Here is a 19985-nt window from a genome sequence, read left to right on the forward strand (position 1 = left end):
GATGTGTTAATGTTTTGACCATTATGACAATGTTCTATACACGTGTTCTATATCTATACGTGTTCTAGCCTACATTAGGTTCTATTATTTATATCCTATCCATCCATCCAATTCAAGAAAAGTGGGAACCTTATGCAAACTATTAAAATCCATAATTTCCATGAAATAAATATAAAATGCTCTGTAATAATTATTAGTTTCCCCCCAAAATGTATGATCAGCATACATTGTAGCTAACGAGGTAAATGAAGGCTTAATGGTCTTCCCGTGACATCTCGCGAGATCTCACCTCCACTATATTTGGCCTTGCGAGAGCGTAAACACACGGCTGGTTTATCCTTGAAGAACCCAAACAGTCTCCCCCAACTACCATGACGAATCTGTGGCTCACGGCCTTTCCATTCGAGTACTTTGAGAACAAGCGCTCTCGCCGAGTCTAAGCCTCTGTTGTGAGGAGTCGGACAACGACAACATCTCGTGGTATCGTTTGTCCTTCGGACAAGATAAGGTGTTAGATTAGTTAGCCAGCAAGCTAGTTAGCTCGCGTATCAAAGGCAGCTAGCAGCTGGCTAACTAGCTAGCTAACGTACTGTAGCATAGCGAGCTGTATCTTCACCTCTACAGTAAGGTAGGTGCGTTTAACTACTGTACGAGCACATAGTTCGCTATGTTATGTAAATTATACGTTTTTATGCCGCTTTATGAAGACTTAAACCATTAGTAATTATAATTAGTGGTAACCAAGTTACCTCGCTAGCTTAGCTACCTACATGGAGATGCTAGCTCGGAGAGTGAGGACGCCCATTAGACAGTAAGTTCTCCCAACATGACTGTGTGGCTCAGGGAAGTGAAGTTAATAACCCACACAGTTGTGTCCGACAGTAACAGTCTGTCTGTGGAGGAATAGTTAACTCCAGCACGCTGTTTGCTCAGGGTGGTGTTGTGCAACGGTTTAAAACCCACACTCGGTTCCGGTAGTTCTTTAGCTGAAGCGGCTCTACATCTGTTCCGCAGTTTGGGTGGAGTATTGTGCATAACGGCGGACTGCAACTGATTCTGGGCTCGATGAATTGTCTCTAAAACGAAGTAAACTGGGCTTAAATGACCCCTATATTATGATCAGTTACATAAGTGGGGTTATCTTTTCGGGGTGTGCTTAGAATAGTTGAACAAATCTTGTCACTGATTTCGTGCGTGAATTTCACCGTTTTATTTTTGTTTTCTTTCGAGTTCTCTTTTTTTATATTATATATTCAGGCATGTGATATGTGTATATATATATATATATATATATATATATATATATATATATATATATATATATATATATATATAATCACATGCCTGAACCACGCGGACTCAAACTTCAACACACAAGCAGCCTGAAGAGGCGAACCCCAGTGTGGTTTTAGATCAGCCTTCCTCTCCTGTTGCTGAGTCTGGTTTGGGGGTTTTCTGTCGTAAACAAGGAAGGATGAGCGACCCTAGATCAGTGCTGTTTCGTTTCTCTAAAGTCTTATGACAGAGACCAGCTGGTTCACAGCACTGCTGGCTGTACTTGGTTCTCCTCTGATCATAGACTACATGGCTGAAGTCCTGGCTGTAACCCAGGGCCTGTTTACGCGTTGACCAGGACAGTGTCAGTCAAAAGAAAATGATCTGCATTGAATGGAAAAGCATTAGACCGTTATTGACCTAAGACCAAAAGGCAATTAACGAACTATGCATCATGCAGGGATCTTAAGACTCCCAGTTTGTCATGTTTATGAGCTGCATACTATGTGAATCGTCAGTGAGTAGGAAATAACAGACTCTTTCTTGCACCAGCCATTGTGTGAAAGGATTTCCTAGGCCAATAGCCACCTTGATCCTACACTTACCATTCCTCTGTAATTTGGTATCTTGGTTTTTGTTTCTTAACATTTACAGTTGTCTTCTTAACATTTACAGTTGTCGTCTTACCATTTACAGTTGTCCATTTCATTTTTTTCCTTCTTCCCCAAACTTGACTTTGTAATCAGCTCTGTATCATCCTCTTTGTTTATCTGCACCTTTGTGTCCATCAGTCATAGTTTCTGCGGACAGTCGTCATAACCACTTTACAGTCTTACCAGCTGAACTGGTTTGTGCAAGCTGGCTGCATTACAAGATATGAGAAGGCAGTAAAGGGCCAGATGTAGACCTGTGGCTGTATGTGCCTCTGAGGGGCTGCTGCACAGAGTGTGTGGGGAATGCAGGACAGCAGCCAGCACTGGTGGGACTGGCACATGGACCGAGATCAGCAGAGAAATGTGAACCAAGTTCAGTCTGGCAGTTCTTGCTGACCTGGGATCAGATGTACACTACAGTGACTCAGTATGATCTAAAAGGGTCTTTTTTCAGTTAGTCCTACCTCGGAGCAGTGCATGGAAGATGATATCATGATATCAATCCGTAAAGAAACCAGCATGACCTTTGATCTTCTGGTATTGTAAGCTTTGTCTGAATAAAGACAAAATTGCATAAAGGTGCAGGACATTTGGTATCTGTGGAACAGATGCCAGATGTTTTTAACAGCCCAGTAGTGTCCTGTTTAGAGGGGGGGGGGGGGGGGTACTGTGAAGACTAGTTGGAGTTTGGTCTCACAGTTCATTGATTTAGTTGGCGTTCTGCCAGCCCAGGTTTGTTTGCTCTACTTATCAAAGAGTTGCTAGAGTAATTGAGCACCTGACATGCATGAACTATTTGTAATGATCCGGTTACCTCTTCGTCAGTGCTTAAAGGATTTCATTGTTTGGTTGTTAGTTGGTCTTTGTCAGTGACTGCTGTGGTCTGAAGCATTTCTGACTGGACAGCAAGACTGAAAAATCGACTCTGAGCATGAACCTCTCTCTAGACTCCACAGTCCAAGGCCTCTCGTACCAAACCACACATTTTTCAGCTAACAGTGACTGGCTCACAGGTTGCCTGACTCACAGAATTGTGTTGGGTCACGGAGTCTAGCATGCCAGAGCAGATGAGGGCTCTCAGTGGTCAGTGGTTGTGTTCTCCCTAGCTGCAGTCAGAATACTTTCCTCCATGATTGTCAGAACAGCTGTTACACCCACAGAAGTCAGAATGAACCTCGTCCACATGTTTTGTCTCCTAGATACAGTATCTGCGGTTCAGGGTTCTCCCCTGTTAGCATTTGGACTAAGTCAGCATCTACCTTAAATACTTTGACATGTTAAGATAACCACATCATATGACCGAGGTGTGCTGGAGCTTGGAGATGAACTGGGTCATAACCTAAACTACAGAGGAGTCTAATCATTGTCAGTCTTTGTTGTCCTTCCTTGAGATTAAAGTATAGCTGGACTGGTTGTGGTTTAGCCTCTCTCACAGAAGTATGGGATCATGGTATGTGGGCGTAAAGGCAGCTGTCATGGTGCCAGGGCCAGTGTACTAATTTAACCCGGTCAGTGATCTCAGGTCTGCACATGTGACTCTATACAGAAATGTGAGCACCAGTTCACCATCCACCGTGACAGAAATCAGTGCACTGATGGGGGCGGGGTCATGATGAGCTGTGAATGATTTGTCTTTTGTCTTGAATCTCAAGAATCACCTACGTACCTTCTGCACTTCAACTTGACGGTTCCACTCCTACTGCACGTACGGGGCCGTGTGTGACGGCGAGTCGTGGCTGTCTCAACCGAGCACCAAACGCACCACCATCAGGAAGTGCAGTTCTTCAACAGTGACCTGATTCTTTCCCTCTCGTCCTGTGTAACAGGATGTTGTGTGCAGATGTGTGGTGCATGAGGAATCCACTGAGAGTGCTGACCTTTGCCCTCTGCTGCGTTCTGGCGCCCTCTCCTGGCCATGCCTTCATCTACGCTGTGAGTCTCCACACAGTTAACATTTATAATATTTGGTGTTCATTTCTCTTTTGCCCAGCAAAAGAGGCTGAGGTGGGGTTGAGGGCACTTGCTGGCAGGGCTGCTGTGCTAATGTCTGTCTGTCTGTCTGTCCCAGCACTACAGCAACATGACCTCCATGTTGCTAGAGGACCTGCCTGCTCTATTTGGCTCTCCTCTACCCAATGACGGCTTGATGGTAAGGGCAAGGAAAGCCCCACTAAGCAGAGACTTTGTGTCTGAAACCAAAGTTGCATGGAACAAGAGAAAAGACTAGGGCTTGTTTTATAGTCTCCATCACCTCCGTGATATATAGAGTCAGACTGTGTTAAAGGTCAAAAGACCTCACCTAGTCGCTCTCCGGAAAGCACGTAAAGGTCCATTTTTTCCTGTGCTGTGTAATGTAATTCGGCACCACTGATGTGGATATCCGCCCTGTCAGGGATTGCTGGTGGAGTCTCATCCTCTGAACGCCTGCACCCCCATTGACCCTGCCCCCGCCTCGCCCACGCCGGCTGACCCCAACAGCACCACCAAATACATCGTTCTGATCCGCCGCTTTGACTGCAACTTTGATATTAAGGTTGGTTCCAGGCCGCCAATCCTCACCTGTTCATTTTAGGTTGTATTTCTGGTTCGGAAGAAGCTATTCATGCTCATGAGATGAGTTTTATACCGAGTGAAGTCTAGGGCAGAAGGATATGGGCAAAATGTTTGTTTTTTCCTTCTGACACGTTGCAGCTGCTATTTACTTTTGCGATTACGTTTGTCGGTTAAGCTCCAGGTGTGTATTTCTAGTACTATTTATCTAGTATAATTACAAACCTAACTTGTTCCTGCAATCTTAACTTGTTCCTACTTGTTTATTGTGCGTGCGCGTGCGTGCGTGCGTGCGCGTGTGCGTGCGTGCGTGTGTGTGTGTCTCCATTCCTGTCTGTATTTTCCTTCTCTAGCAGAAAGTAAAGCTTGGTTCAACTGTGTTCATATTTGCAGGACTTTAAGATTAGGTTGTAGTTAATTTCAGAAGAACTGAGAATGAGACAGCTTCTCTCTTCCCTAAATACATGAATACCTGCTCCCCCAGTAAAACACCTGTGAATACCTGCTCCCTCAGTAAAACACCTGTGAATACCTGCTCAGGAAAACACCTGTGAATACCAGCTCCCTCAGGAAAACACCTGTGAATACCAGCTCCCTCAGTAAAACACCTGTGAATACCAGCTCCCTCAGTAAAACACCTGTGAATACCAGCTCCCTCAGTAAAACACCTGTGAATACCAGCTCCCTCAGGAAAACACCTGTGAATACCAGCTCCCTCAGGAAAACACCTGTGAATACCAGCTCCCTCAGGAAAACACCTGTGAATACCAGCTCCCTCAGGAAAACACCTGTGAATACCAGCTCCCTCAGGAAAACACCTGTGAATACCAGCTCCCTCAGGAAAACACCTGTGAATACCAGCTCCCTCAGGAAAACACCTGTGAATACCAGCTCCCTCAGGAAAACACCTGTGAATACCAGCTCCCTCAGGAAAACACCTGTGAATACCAGCTCCCTCAGGAAAACACCTGTGAATACCAGCTCCCTCAGGAAAACACCTGTGAATACCAGCTCCCTCAGGAAAACACCTGTGAATACCAGCTCCCTCAGGAAAACACCTGTGAATACCAGCTCCCTCAGGAAAACACCTGTGAATACCAGCTCCCTCAGGAAAACACCTGTGAATACCAGCTCCCTCAGGAAAACACCTGTGAATACCAGCTCCCTCAGGAAAACACCTGTGAATACCAGCTCCCTCAGGAAAACACCTGTGAATACCAGCTCCCTCAGGAAAACACCTGTGAATACCAGCTCCCTCAGGAAAACACCTGTGAAGACCTGCTCAGGAAAACACCTGTGAAGACCTGCTCAGGAAAACACCTGTGAAGACCTGCTCAGGAAAACACCTGTGAAGACCTGCTCAGGAAAACACCTGTGAAGACCTGCTCCCTCAGGAAAACACCTGTGAAGACCTGCTCCCTCAGGAAAACACCTGTGAAGACCTGCTCCCTCAGGAAAACACCTGTTAAGACCTGCTCCCTCAGGAAAACACCTGTGAAGACCTGCTCCCTCAGGAAAACACCTGTGAAGACCTGCTCCCTCAGGAAAACACCTGTGAAGACCAGCTCCCTCAGGAAAACACCTGTGAAGACCAGCTCCCTCAGGAAAACACCTGTGAAGACCAGCTCCCTCAGGAAAACACCTGTGAAGACCAGCTCCCTCAGGAAAACACCTGTGAAGACCAGCTCCCTCAGGAAAACACGTGTGAATACCTGCTCCCCCAGTAAAACACGTGTGAATACCTGCTCCCCCAGTAAAACACGTGTGAATACCTGCTCCCTCAGTAAAACACCTGTGAATACCTGCTCAGTAAAACACGTGTGAATACCAGCTCCCCCAGTAAAACACGTGTGAATACCTGCTCCCCCAGTAAAACACGTGTGAATACCTGCTCCCTCAGTAAAACACCTGTGAATACCTGCTCCCTCAGTAAAACACCTGTGAATACCTGCTCCCTCAGTAAAACACGTGTGAATACCTGCTCCCTCAGTAAAACACGTGTGAATACCTGCTCCCCCAGTAAAACACGTGTGAATACCTGCTCCCCCAGTAAAACACGTGTGAATACCTGCTCCCCCAGTAAAACACGTGTGAATACCTGCTCCCCCAGTAAAACACGTGTGAATACCTGCTCCCCCAGTAAAACACCTGTGAATACCTGCTCCCTCAGTAAAACACGTGTGAATACCTGCTCAGTAAAACACGTGTGAATACCAGCTCCCCCAGTAAAACACGTGTGAATACCTGCTCCCCCAGTAAAACACGTGTGAATACCTGCTCCCTCAGTAAAACACCTGTGAATACCTGCTGCCTCAGGAAAACACCTGTGAATACCTGCTCCCTCAGGAAAACACCTGTGAATACCTGCTCCCTCAGGAAAACACCTGTGAATACCTGCTCCCTCAGGAAAACACCTGTGAATACCTGCTCAGGAAAACACCTGTGAATACCTGCTCAGGAAAACACCTGTGAATACCTGCTCAGGAAAACACCTGTGAATACCTGCTCAGGAAAACACCTGTGAATACCTGCTCAGGAAAACACCTGTGAATACCTGCTGCCTCAGGAAAACACCTGTGAATACCTGCTGCCTCAGGAAAACACCTGTGAATACCTGCTGCCTCAGGAAAACACCTGTGAATACCTGCTCCCTCAGGAAAACACCTGTGAATACCTGCTCCCTCAGGAAAACACCTGTGAATACCTGCTCCCTCAGGAAAACACCTGTGAATACCTGCTCCCTCAGGAAAACACCTGTGAATACCTGCTCCCTCAGGAAAACACGTGTGAATACCTGCTCCCTCAGTAAAACACGTGTGAATACCTGCTCCCTCAGTAAAACACGTGTGAATACCTGCTCCCTCAGTAAAACACGTGTGAATACCTGCTCCCTCAGTAAAACACGTGTGAATACCTGCTCCCTCAGTAAAACACGTGTGAATACCTGCTCCCTCAGTAAAACACGTGTGAATACCTGCTCCCCCAGTAAAACACGTGTGAATACCTGCTCCCCCAGTAAAACACGTGTGAATACCTGCTCCCCCAGTAAAACACGTGTGAATACCTGCTCCCCCAGTAAAACACGTGTGAATACCTGCTCCCTCAGTAAAACACCTGTGAATACCTGCTCAGTAAAACACGTGTGAATACCAGCTCCCCCAGTAAAACACGTGTGAATACCTGCTCCCCCAGTAAAACACGTGTGAATACCTGCTCCCTCAGTAAAACACCTGTGAATACCTGCTCCCTCAGTAAAACACCTGTGAATACCTGCTCCCTCAGTAAAACACGTGTGAATACCTGCTCCCTCAGTAAAACACGTGTGAATACCTGCTCCCCCAGTAAAACACGTGTGAATATCTGCTCCCCCAGTAAAACACGTGTGAATACCTGCTCCCCCAGTAAAACACCTGTGAATACCTGCTCCCTCAGTAAAACACCTGTGAATACCTGCTCAGTAAAACACGTGTGAATACCAGCTCCCCCAGTAAAACACGTGTGAATACCTGCTCCCCCAGTAAAACACGTGTGAATACCTGCTCCCTCAGTAAAACACCTGTGAATACCTGCTGCCTCAGGAAAACACCTGTGAATACCTGCTGCCTCAGGAAAACACCTGTGAATACCTGCTCCCTCAGGAAAACACCTGTGAATACCTGCTCCCTCAGGAAAACACCTGTGAATACCTGCTCCCTCAGGAAAACACCTGTGAATACCTGCTCCCTCAGGAAAACACCTGTGAATACCTGCTCCCTCAGGAAAACACCTGTGAATACCTGCTCCCTCAGGAAAACACCTGTGAATACCTGCTCCCTCAGGAAAACACCTGTGAATACCTGCTCCCTCAGGAAAACACGTGTGAATACCTGCTCCCTCAGTAAAACACGTGTGAATACCTGCTCCCTCAGTAAAACACGTGTGAATACCTGCTCCCTCAGTAAAACACGTGTGAATACCTGCTCCCTCAGTAAAACACGTGTGAATACCTGCTCCCTCAGTAAAACACGTGTGAATACCTGCTCCCCCAGTAAAACACGTGTGAATACCTGCTCCCTCAGTAAAACACGTGTGAATACCTGCTCCCTCAGTAAAACACGTGTGAATACCTGCTCCCCCAGTAAAACACGTGTGAATACCTGCTCCCCCAGTAAAACACGTGTGAATACCTGCTCCCCCAGTAAAACACGTGTGAATACCTGCTCCCTCAGTAAAACACCTGTGAATACCTGCTCAGTAAAACACGTGTGAATACCAGCTCCCCCAGTAAAACACGTGTGAATACCTGCTCCCCCAGTAAAACACGTGTGAATACCTGCTCCCTCAGTAAAACACCTGTGAATACCTGCTCCCTCAGTAAAACACCTGTGAATACCTGCTCCCTCAGTAAAACACGTGTGAATACCTGCTCCCTCAGTAAAACACGTGTGAATACCTGCTCCCCCAGTAAAACACGTGTGAATATCTGCTCCCCCAGTAAAACACGTGTGAATACCTGCTCCCCCAGTAAAACACCTGTGAATACCTGCTCCCTCAGTAAAACACCTGTGAATACCTGCTCAGTAAAACACGTGTGAATACCAGCTCCCCCAGTAAAACACGTGTGAATACCTGCTCCCCCAGTAAAACACGTGTGAATACCTGCTCCCTCAGTAAAACACCTGTGAATACCTGCTGCCTCAGGAAAACACCTGTGAATACCTGCTGCCTCAGGAAAACACCTGTGAATACCTGCTCCCTCAGGAAAACACCTGTGAATACCTGCTCCCTCAGGAAAACACCTGTGAATACCTGCTCCCTCAGGAAAACACCTGTGAATACCTGCTCCCTCAGGAAAACACCTGTGAATACCTGCTCCCTCAGGAAAACACCTGTGAATACCTGCTCCCTCAGGAAAACACCTGTGAATACCTGCTCCCTCAGGAAAACACCTGTGAATACCTGCTCCCTCAGGAAAACACCTGTGAATACCTGCTCCCTCAGGAAAACACGTGTGAATACCTGCTCCCTCAGTAAAACACGTGTGAATACCTGCTCCCTCAGTAAAACACGTGTGAATACCTGCTCCCTCAGTAAAACACGTGTGAATACCTGCTCCCTCAGTAAAACACGTGTGAATACCTGCTCCCTCAGTAAAACACGTGTGAATACCTGCTCCCCCAGTAAAACACGTGTGAATACCTGCTCCCTCAGTAAAACACGTGTGAATACCTGCTCCCTCAGTAAAACACCTGTGAATACCTGCTCCCTCAGTAAAACACGTGTGAATACCAGCTCCCCCAGTAAAACACGTGTGAATACCTGCTCCCTCAGTAAAACACCTGTGAATACCTGCTCCCTCAGTAAAACACCTGTGAATACCTGCTCCCTCAGTAAAACACGTGTGAATACCTGCTCCCTCAGTAAAACACGTGTGAATACCTGCTCCCCCAGTAAAACACGTGTGAATACCTGCTCCCCCAGTAAAACACGTGTGAATACCTGCTCCCCCAGTAAAACACCTGTGAATACCTGCTCCCTCAGTAAAACACCTGTGAATACCTGCTCAGTAAAACACGTGTGAATACCAGCTCCCCCAGTAAAACACGTGTGAATACCAGCTCCCCCAGTAAAACACGTGTGAATACCTGCTCCCTCAGTAAAACACCTGTGAATACCTGCTCCCTCAGTAAAACACCTGTGAATACCTGCTCCCTCAGTAAAACACGTGTGAATACCTGCTCCCTCAGTAAAACACGTGTGAATACCTGCTCCCTCAGTAAAACACGTGTGAATACCTGCTCCCTCAGTAAAACACGTGTGAATACCTGCTCCCTCAGTAAAACACGTGTGAATACCTGCTCCCTCAGTAAAACACGTGTGAATACCTGCTCCCCCAGTAAAACACGTGTGAATACCTGCTCCCCCAGTAAAACACCTGTGAATACCTGCTCAGTAAAACACGTGTGAATACCTGCTCAGTAAAACACGTGTGAATACCTGCTCAGTAAAACACGTGTGAATACCTGCTCAGTAAAACACGTGTGAATACCTGCTCAGTAAAACACCTGTGAATACCTGCTCAGTAAAACACCTGTGAATACCTGCTCAGTAAAACACCTGTGAATACCTGCCTCAGTAAAACACGTGTGAATACCTGCTCCCTCAGTAAAACACGTGTGAATACCTGCTCCCTCAGTAAAACACGTGTGAATACCTGCTCAGTAAAACACGTGTGAATACCTGCTCAGTAAAACACGTGTGAATACCTGCTCCCCCAGTAAAACACGTGTGAATACCTGCTCCCCCAGTAAAACACGTGTGAATACCTGCTGCCCCAGTAAAACACGTGTGAATACCTGCTCCCTCAGTAAAACACGTGTGAATACCTGCTCCCTCAGTAAAACACGTGTGAATACCTGCTCCCTCAGTAAAACACGTGTGAATACCTGCTCCCTCAGTAAAACACGTGTGAATACCTGCTCCCTCAGTAAAAGCGCTGCTCGGTGTGCGTGCGAGACTGGTGCAGGAATGAGTGTCCTGTCTTCTCTTCCCTTCAGGTGCTGCATGCTCAGCTAGCAGGCTACAGCGCCGCCATCATCCACAACATGTACTCCAACACACTGCTCAACATGAATTACAGTAATGGTGAGGTGGAGAAACACGCACGCATACACACACGTACACAAACACGCATACATACGTTCCATGACATTTACAGTGCGAGTAAAGTGACTTTGTGTTTTTTTTTTTTCTCGTCTGGCTCTGCACGTAGAAACGATCGCAGAAGAGATCGACATCCCATCAGTGTTCACCAGCTACTACGCCTCCAGTGTTCTTCGCAAGTACATTATACCTGAGAAGGGGTGAGACACACACACACACACACACACACACACACACACAGGAACACCGTTACTGTACCTAATGACAAAATTAATTGCAGCTTGCGATGCTTTGTGCTCATTCTGGTGAAGTCCACCGTGCAGTGAATTTTCCCATCGTAAGAGATTCGGATGGACTGAAAACATTTAATCTGCAGAGACCTACCGGCTGCGCTGGGAGTGGTGAATGATGGTTGGTCACTATGAAGGAAGCTGAAGCAGAAGTTTATCCATTGCACATTAACTGGCTTAAGAGCTTTTAGTCAGTAGAGCCTGCTGACTGAGTGAATTATCAGAGAGCAGCAAATAAGTGTGTGTGTGTGTGTCATCACATGATCTAGTTAGATGATCTATCATGAAAATAAATACAGTTGCTATAGGTATTAGTGGTATGTAAAATATAGGGTTGATGCTGTATAAACACAGCACGGTAGTTTTCTTGCCACATCATCAAATAAGGGAACTGTCCCATTGACCCGCTGTCATGTGACACACACAATGTCTCCTGCGTGATTATATTGCAGGGTGTACTACAGCTCATTTGACATGCAACATGTGATGAGTGTGGGACAGGGGTGCAAGTCACGTCCCCTTTAATAACCCAGCACAAAAGGTTTTGCAGCCCTGTGAGAATTTAAAATCCAAAGTAGTATGAGGTATTCACTGCAGTGTATTCCCTTAGCTTTGGTGCAAGCACAGGTTGAAAACCACCGATGTGGGGAATACAAGGACAATGCTTAGGGTCCTAGTGCAGTAGAATGCAGTTCTGAAGGAATGTTCTGTCCTTTCTTATCCTACTTACTTTTAAGAAGCATATCATAATTTTTAGTTAATCCCTTGAAGGACCAGTCATAAACATCTGGCCACCAATGATATTTTCACTCTGCTGTCCACCAGTGATCTTTTCACTCGGCTCTTGACCAATCACAGCCAAGCTCTGCCCCCTCCGTGGAGGGCTGAGAGGCTGATGATAGGCTCACAGGGCCCACAAAGGGACTCATGCAGATGTATTTTATGCATAGGGCCTACGTGATCCTCAAGCCAGACTCCACTTTTCCCCTCTCCTTCTATCTCATCCCCTTCACCGGAGTGGTGGGCCTCATCATTATCGTCATGGTCATTATACTGGTGAGTGCCCTGCATAATGGAGTGAGGTGGATTAATAATGTGGATTGTGGTGGTTTGTTTGTCGTTTTAAACTGTGTTTTTGTGTGCAGATTGTACGCTGTGTGCAGTACAGGAAAAGGCTCAGGAAGAACAGACTGTCTAAAGAGCAGCTGAGAAAGATCCCCATTCACAAGTTCACCAAAGGTGAGATGGAGGGCAGGACTGCTCCCACACAGTGTTGTGAACTACACGGAGCTCTGTACACGGTTCACAACACTCTTCTGTTACTTCACTTCAACATACTGGCTTCAAGCCTCCGCCACATATAGTATAATGGCTCAACTATAAGCTTGAGAGAATAGAAATTTGGAATTATATCTGGGGCATATCTAAATTTGTCTGGGAGTGTATTCTAGTTTGGTGTAGCATAATGAATAAATACTGATTCACCTTGTTTGGTTTGAATTTGGTTGTGTGTCCAAGGATCTGAGACTTACAGGGTTCATATATAGCATATCACAAACTCTTTATACCAGTCAGTATTCATACATTTATCATTGAGTGCCTTTGTGAGGTCAATCTCTGTACTATGTTGGGGTCAGTGTCTGCACTATAGTGAGGTCAGTCTCAGTACTATGGTGGGGTCAAGACAGAGTTATCAACTAAATGTTACTGTTGATGGGAGAGGAGAGTCACCCCAGAAGTCCTGATCCAGACTTGAGCTGCGTTCAATCATTCGATAGATCACTATTCCCTACATGGCAAAACCTGTTAATTGAACTGTCTGGTGAAAGAAACCTTCTTCAAGGATACAGTGTTTACAACGTAACAGATGGTTTTAGCCAGGCCCCCAAAGCACATGCAGCATGATTGATTACCTGTTACTCATGTTCTTTAATTCCCCCCCAGGTGATGAGTACGATGTATGTGCTATCTGTCTGGATGAATATGAAGAGGGCGACAAGCTGCGTGTGCTGCCATGTTCACACGGTAATTAAACCTGCGAGTATGCAGGTGGCGTGCGTCTCTGTGGGCTTATCTGTGTTTTGACACCGGAGTGCTGTGTTTCTGGCGAATGTGTGTATGCTGGGTGTCACAGGAAACTCCATTGTGACTATGTAAATGCTGGGTGCTGTTTCTCTAACCATGCTGTGGATTGTGTCCCTCAGCCTACCACAGCAAGTGCGTGGACCCCTGGCTAACACAGACCAAGAAGACCTGCCCTGTGTGCAAGCAACGTGTCACGCGTGCCAACCCTGAGTATTCTGAGTCTTCTGACTCCGACGAGGAGGTTGGGCCTCACGGGGACGGCCATGAAGGCGGGGCTTTGTCTGAGCGAACGCCTTTGCTCCGCCCCTCCAACCCTTCCTCGCCGTCTTTGGGGAGCCCCCCTGAAAACACCACCTACGACGCCACCGTTGACACACTCCCGGCTGTCACCACGGTGACTACGTCTGTGCAGTGCCTGGCCCACATGCCGCAGCAGGACTCGCTGTTGCTGGGATACGATGGATACTACTCGCCAATAGAAGGTTCGGAAGGCGACACGGAGGAGGAGGACGAAGAAGATGGACACCCCTCGGACGACGATACTGCTCAGCTTATTGGCCATGGAGCCGTTGGGGTGTGACGAGAGAACCTTTTTGGGGAAAAAAAAGATAAAAAAACAAGCTGTTTGAGTTTTTTTCCCTTTTTTATCTAAAAAGGTCATTTTGTTATTTGAGGCTAGCTAGCGTAAAGAAAAGCTTCAGCAAAGTTATAAGAGGTGGATGTTCGTCCTTGCCACACTTCTCTACATACGGCAGTAGCCACACTGACCTGTAGAATATACACCAGTGCCCCCTTCAGGCGAAAGAGGCATCTGACATCGGGGACGTTGGTGGCGAATCTGATGAGCGGATTGAGTTAAATTCAGCATGGCTGTGGCGTAGGGAGAACAGAAGCCAATGACATTGAGCATCTTTCTGTAGTACACCGCTTTCTTCCTGAGGTTTGGCGCTATACGCTATGGCCCGGCAGTGTTGTGCTTTATGGACCTGTTGCCCGTTTGTACGCCAGCGTCTGCTCCTAAGCAACATGTGCAATGATGAAGTCAGTTTCCAGAGTAGGTCTCTTTGGCCCTTTCATCCTTTTCTGTGCTGTTTCTTGTCTTTTTTTATGTCTTTTGTTAAGTGGTTTAAAGTCCTGGGTATGTTAGACAATTTGACGATACACACACACACACACACACACACACACACACACACATGTCCATGCATGTACACGTAGTACCTAATTGCTAGATCTGGTCCTGGAGATCTACCATGCTGCAGAGTTTAGTACCAAAACGCCTGAGGCTAATACTCGGGTGCTATTAAAGTCCCTGTTTAACTACCAGATATGTTAGTTTAGAGCTGAAAACTGCACATCTTTAGATTCTATTGCCTTTGTTTGTAAATGGCAGCCTATACCTTTTGTTCATGCTCTTCAAAGCTGTATTGTCATGTGATAATGGAATTGACATTTTAACTACTTTTCAAGCAAGAAATAACCTTTCGTGAACTTTTTTTGTGCCTAATTTAAAAACCTATTGTGATCTCCTTACAGACTTGCATTTAAATTTTTTGCAAATATATAGCTGTATAGCTTTCATTAAACTGCCTGTGATTTAATTTTGTGATGTAAAATTGAGCACCCATATTTTTGTATTACATTAGCTTGTATCTTGACAGAAATCAAAGCTGAGAAGACAAATGGGTGACTTTTTTATTATTAAGCACATTTGAATAACACTATAATCAAATTGTTTACAGTTATGGCACCTGAGCACCGAATGGGGACCAATAACTTGTGATTTTATCGCCCACCCCCTTTTTGGTTTCTAATTTTTTTTTGTAACTGTCTGTGTAATGTTCTACACTAAAGATTTCTTTAAAACTGTATCATTTCCACATTTGTGCCATAAAAATAATTTTACCTAATGACTATACTTGACCTGTCTTTGAGAGGCTGGGGTTTAATCTGGTCTTGAAGAGGATGAACAATCAATGAGATTAACAATGCATATACAGTGCCCTCCATAATTGGCACCCCTAGTTAAAATATGTTAAAAGCTCTACAATAATTTTTTTTAATTTTCCCGAAGCATAATCTCACCCTTAAAATATTTAGAGAAAAGCAACCTGCAACTCGAATGAAAACAATGAAGAAAAAAATCCTGACAATTATTTCCCATAAAATGACCTGTTCCACAATTATTGGCACCCTTAACAATTTATTGGAAATAAGTGTATTTGAACCATTTATGTCATTTCTACTGTAGTTTATAAATTGGATGAAAGTATCCAGGAACCTTTAATTAGTAATTAATCACTTCCAGTTTCCCTGGGGTATAAATATGGTGTTACACAGAAGCCTATAACATGGGGAAGACGAGGACACGGTACTCAAGGCTGATGTGTGTTGACCTTCATAAATCAGGCAGTGGCTACAAGAAAATAGCCACTCGCCTGCAGATTATTACAGTCAGAGCAATCATCAAAAAGTGTGTCACACCAGGAACTGTGACAAACAAGCCTGGACGAGGATGCAAGTCCTCAAAAATAGAGAAAAAGAAATTGAAATGCATCGCCTGTGCAAGACGTAGCACAAAAGCCCAAACAGATCACGTGTGGAAAGACAACAATCACGTGGTGGGTGCCAAGCACACACACACACACACACATTATATATAATGATATAATAGCTCACAAAAGAAATCGGAGGAGATAATCGCTTACAGTTGGCATGCTAAATGTTAGTATGGTAAGTATAGAGCTGTGACTCCATACACACTTTTTACATTAACCTTCATTGCTTCCATAGGCATATGGTTCAGAACCCAGATCTGAGGAGTCAAACGAGACTAATTTTACCTTCGACCTTAACTTAGTCAGTCTCAGATTAATCTGCCCTTTCAATTCAAACGTATCCTTGAGGGTTATGTTACCGCATGCAGTTGTATGAGCGACCCATGACCTTTCTGTTGTCCACCCCTGCAGCACAAGGGGATACATCACAGAGGTGACTCGAAAATATGCCATCAAGACGTTCATTTAGCAATATATACATATTATATGTAGTATTTTCATGCATGTTTTAAATGTTTTTGGAGACTAAAATTCTCCATCTGTTGTGAACTCCTGAAAGCTGTTCAAACGTCCTCGTGCCTGTTGGCTGATCTCTGACCTTTTGAGAAGGAGCGTAGAGACATTTGACAGAGGTGGCATGCCCATTTCTGATGGCTGACATTAGGGAGCGTCTTAAAATAGGACGCCCTTGCATAGGAGGAGCTGTTGCACGGACCCCTCGGACAGACGCAAGCTAGACACGCACACGCTCAGGTCAGTGTGTCTACCGTATGCCTGTTTCCAGTGCTTTGTCTTCATTTGCAGGTTTTCCCAGTTTTATCTACTTTTTAGTAGTTGTAGGCCAGTTTATTGAAGTACACTAGATGTATTGGTGAATTTACCTATTCAGTTTTTTTTCTGACTCTCTGGGACATTAGGAATCAATGCTCCCTTTGGTTGTTTAATTTTTTGTTATTTGTATCACCTGTTAAGTTACAGTTTTTTTCTCCACCCCTTCCTCTTGTTCTGCTAACCATGCCAAGTACTGCTGATGTCTCCAATGAGTTTCCACGCATGATGTGACTAAAGTTTGGCTGGGTATTTATGTCAGTCCACATAAAAATGATAATTCATCTACCATGAAGGGTGGAGGTTTCTGCCTCCAGCATCAGACATGTCTCATCAGGTATCTGGACCCGTGCGCTTGTAAAGCTGCTTTGTGACAACGTGTTGTAAAAAGCGCTGTATAAATACATTTGACTTGACTTGACTTGTGAGAGTGCAGCAAATGAGGCGTGGGTGTTCTTTGAGTGGATGGGTTTTTGTTGAAAATTTTCCTTCGAGAGAAAATCAATACATTGAAGTTCAATTAGAACTATTTATAATATGGGTTATTTCACGTATAGATTTAAGATTTTAAGATACTCATCCCTCTGCTCTCTCTAAAGAGGCCATGCAAGTAGTATGTACACTGTCATACTGATATATGTAAGTCACTCTGGATAAGAATGAGAAATGTAAATATAAGAAGCATTAATTTTGTATATGCTAATAAGAAACATGTTATGTGTTGGTACATATGTTCATGAATGACTTACAGTACTACTGAGGTTGTGTGTATGAGCATGGGAAACGTTCTAAAGGGGGGCATGTTTTCAGAGATGTGTGTGTATATGGGTGAGATGGAGTTGTTGAACGTGTGTGTGTGTGTGTTGGAGAGGGCTTGGCAGTAAGAATGTGTGGAGTGTTTCTGAGGTCATGTAGAGTATTACTTTCAGGACTGGGTGAGTATCCTACTCACTCCTGTGTCTTTTCATGCCTTACTGTACACATAAACACAAACTCTCATCACTGGTTTTCCCTCTTTTCTTTCCGTATGACTCGACTCTCTCGGAAATAAATCTCTCCCTGCTGGCAGTAGAGTGTTTGTGAGGTGTGATATAGGCCAGTTAATTGTCCTCTCGTAAAGACAATGGTATCCACAGCTAGTTCTCGCTCTGCCTCAGTCGTGCATCCACCTGTTGTGCTATTTGTAGTTTTCCTTCATGAAAATAAATTCAAGGTCAAAGTCAAATTTATTTATACAGTGCTTTACAACATGTTGTCACAAAGCAGTTTTACAATCGTATGGGTCCAGATTCCTAATGAGCAAGCCAGAGGCAACAGTGGCAAGGAAAAACGCCCTAAGATGGCGGGGATTAGGAAGAAACCTTGGGAGGACCGAGACTCAAAAGGGAAGCCATCCTCCATTGGGCAGATGAAAATAAAACAGAGTTGTAAATGTCAAGGGCTTCAGTCTCTTTCTAACATGGGTTACACTTAGAATGATTGTAGAGACGGATACTGATGAGGAAATACACGTAGAGTCGCCTGCTGCAGAAGCAGGCAAGCAAATATTCGTTTTAAAATCTGGCCCTTAAGCCTTTTGTTTTGAAAAAAACAGTTTTCTGGGTTGTCAGAAGACTTCTGACCACAATTAATAGTTCTGAAAGTATATATAAAGAGAAACAGGATTACTGTAGAAAAGCCTACTGGAATTTTGTGAGTACTGTGTGTAGATGATTTATCTGAAGATTCAACAGCTGGAATAACTGCTAGAAACTCAACCCCCCATGGACGATACAGCTGTTACAAGGACTAAACTATAGCATACTAGGCGTGCCACTGCTATTTAAATACCCACTATTCTACCAATTCATACCAAGCATTCTCTGACACTTCCTGTTCCTGGTCAAGTGTGGGTTTTATAGGCTAGTCACCCTGGCAGTTCCCGCCCCTTAAGCTTAAGTGACAGTGCTGCCTGTGGTCAGTGTTTTTGGTCAAGGACGGAGTTTGTAGCTGCTATGAGGACAAAGCCTGTGGCCCTCCAGAGATTATCTCACACGGATGAAGTGCAGTTTGCTTATAGCCTTAACTAAACATGTTGGAAGAGTGTTGAAGAAGAAGCCAATTCTTGTGTTGGGGGACTGTTTAATTTTACAGTTGTATAACAGTACAATTGAACTTTTAGAGTTATAAAATGCCAAATATCTATAAAAATGATCTCTTCTCCTCTGTTCTCCTCTCCAATCCTCTCCTCTAGTTCTTCTTTCAGGAGCCAAGATGTCCATTATTCAAATCCATGCTCGTGAGATCCTCGACTCCAGGGGAAATCCAACAGTGGAGGTTGACCTGCATACCGCAAAAGGTGATATACACACACACACACACACACACACACATCCATATATTCTCATCTTTATGATTAAATGCTCAATCATATTCTCTTCTCCTTCTATCTAACCTCTCATTCCCACTGTCTCCTCTCTGGCCTACTCTCTTTCTTTATCCCTCTTTCCTTCCTCCTATTCTTTCTCTATTCTTTCTCTCTCTATCTCTCTCTCTCTCTCTCTCTCTCTCTCTCATTAAGGCCTTTTCAGGGCTGCAGTTCCCAGTGGAGCATCCACAGGTGTTCATGAAGCTTTGGAGATGAGAGATGGTGACAAGACTCGGTACCTGGGCAAAGGTTAGACACACGCACCCACACCTGTACACACACACACACCCACACCTGTACACCCACACACACACCCACACCTGCACCCACAGGGGCCTGCCCTAACGGTATCCTTAAACACTGGCCTATAGAATCACAAGGATTACTTCCTTAGTATAACACAGCAGGCATTTTCATTTTTCTGTGCAAGAGCCAGAGGTGTATAATTTAAACGAACACTTATTATACTTCACCTCGCTGGTCACAACCTAATGTACGAGCACTCAAACATTTAATCATGGTGCAGCGTTTAGAGTGCAGATACATATATATCTGTATAATGACCTCATGCTTCATACACATATGATGCTGTGTGTTCTGCCTGGAAGGTGTGAGTAAGGCCGTGGACCATGTCAACAAGGACCTCGTTCCTGAGCTGCTGAAGAATGTGAGTGTTTCGATTGACCTGATGTATTCG

The 19985-nt window shown here is 45.0% G+C and overlaps 2 protein-coding genes across 3 annotated transcripts in view; both read left to right on the plus strand.

The window, feature by feature from the left end:
- The first annotated feature begins 304 nt into the window (after positions 1-304).
- rnf167 (ring finger protein 167) lies at positions 305-15405 on the plus strand. 2 transcript variants are annotated; one of them, XM_077011560.1, is made up of 10 exons: positions 305-628; positions 3755-3860; positions 3997-4077; positions 4321-4461; positions 11015-11102; positions 11230-11320; positions 12361-12466; positions 12556-12649; positions 13355-13435; positions 13615-15405. In XM_077011560.1, the coding sequence occupies exons 2-10, from the start codon at positions 3756-3758 to the stop codon at positions 14073-14075; spliced, it is 1248 nt and encodes a 415-aa protein (XP_076867675.1). In that variant the 5' UTR covers positions 305-628; position 3755; the 3' UTR covers positions 14076-15405. The 2 variants fall into 2 exon arrangements, with proteins under 2 accessions (XP_076867675.1, XP_076867677.1); XM_077011562.1 differs by lacking the exon at positions 305-628 and having other exon boundaries at positions 1340-3860.
- Positions 15406-16654: 1249 nt separating this feature from the next.
- LOC143518792 (beta-enolase-like) overlaps positions 16655-19985 on the plus strand; it is a 7790-nt gene continuing 4459 nt past the window's right edge. The window contains exons 1-4 of the mRNA XM_077011564.1: positions 16655-16806; positions 19115-19219; positions 19442-19537; positions 19897-19955. Coding sequence (XP_076867679.1) covers positions 19135-19219; positions 19442-19537; positions 19897-19955 — 240 coding nt within the window. The 5' untranslated portion in view covers positions 16655-16806; positions 19115-19134. The remainder of the gene's footprint in view (positions 16807-19114; positions 19220-19441; positions 19538-19896; positions 19956-19985) is intronic.

The sequence above is a fragment of the Brachyhypopomus gauderio genome, chromosome 7 (assembly GCF_052324685.1).
Source record: "Brachyhypopomus gauderio isolate BG-103 chromosome 7, BGAUD_0.2, whole genome shotgun sequence".
Lineage (NCBI taxonomy): Eukaryota > Metazoa > Chordata > Actinopteri > Gymnotiformes > Hypopomidae > Brachyhypopomus > Brachyhypopomus gauderio.

Bases quoted from the DNA above. Each gene is read 5' to 3' on its own strand.
- rnf167 (XM_077011560.1), top strand. From the start codon at position 3,756: ATGTTGTGTGCAGATGTGTGGTGCATGAGGAATCCACTGAGAGTGCTG. The intron at 11,321-12,360 runs GTGAGACACACA...TTTTATGCATAG, and splicing joins TACATTATACCTGAGAAGGG to GGCCTACGTGATCCTCAAGC. The intron at 12,650-13,354 runs GTGAGATGGAGG...ATTCCCCCCCAG, and splicing joins CATTCACAAGTTCACCAAAG to GTGATGAGTACGATGTATGT.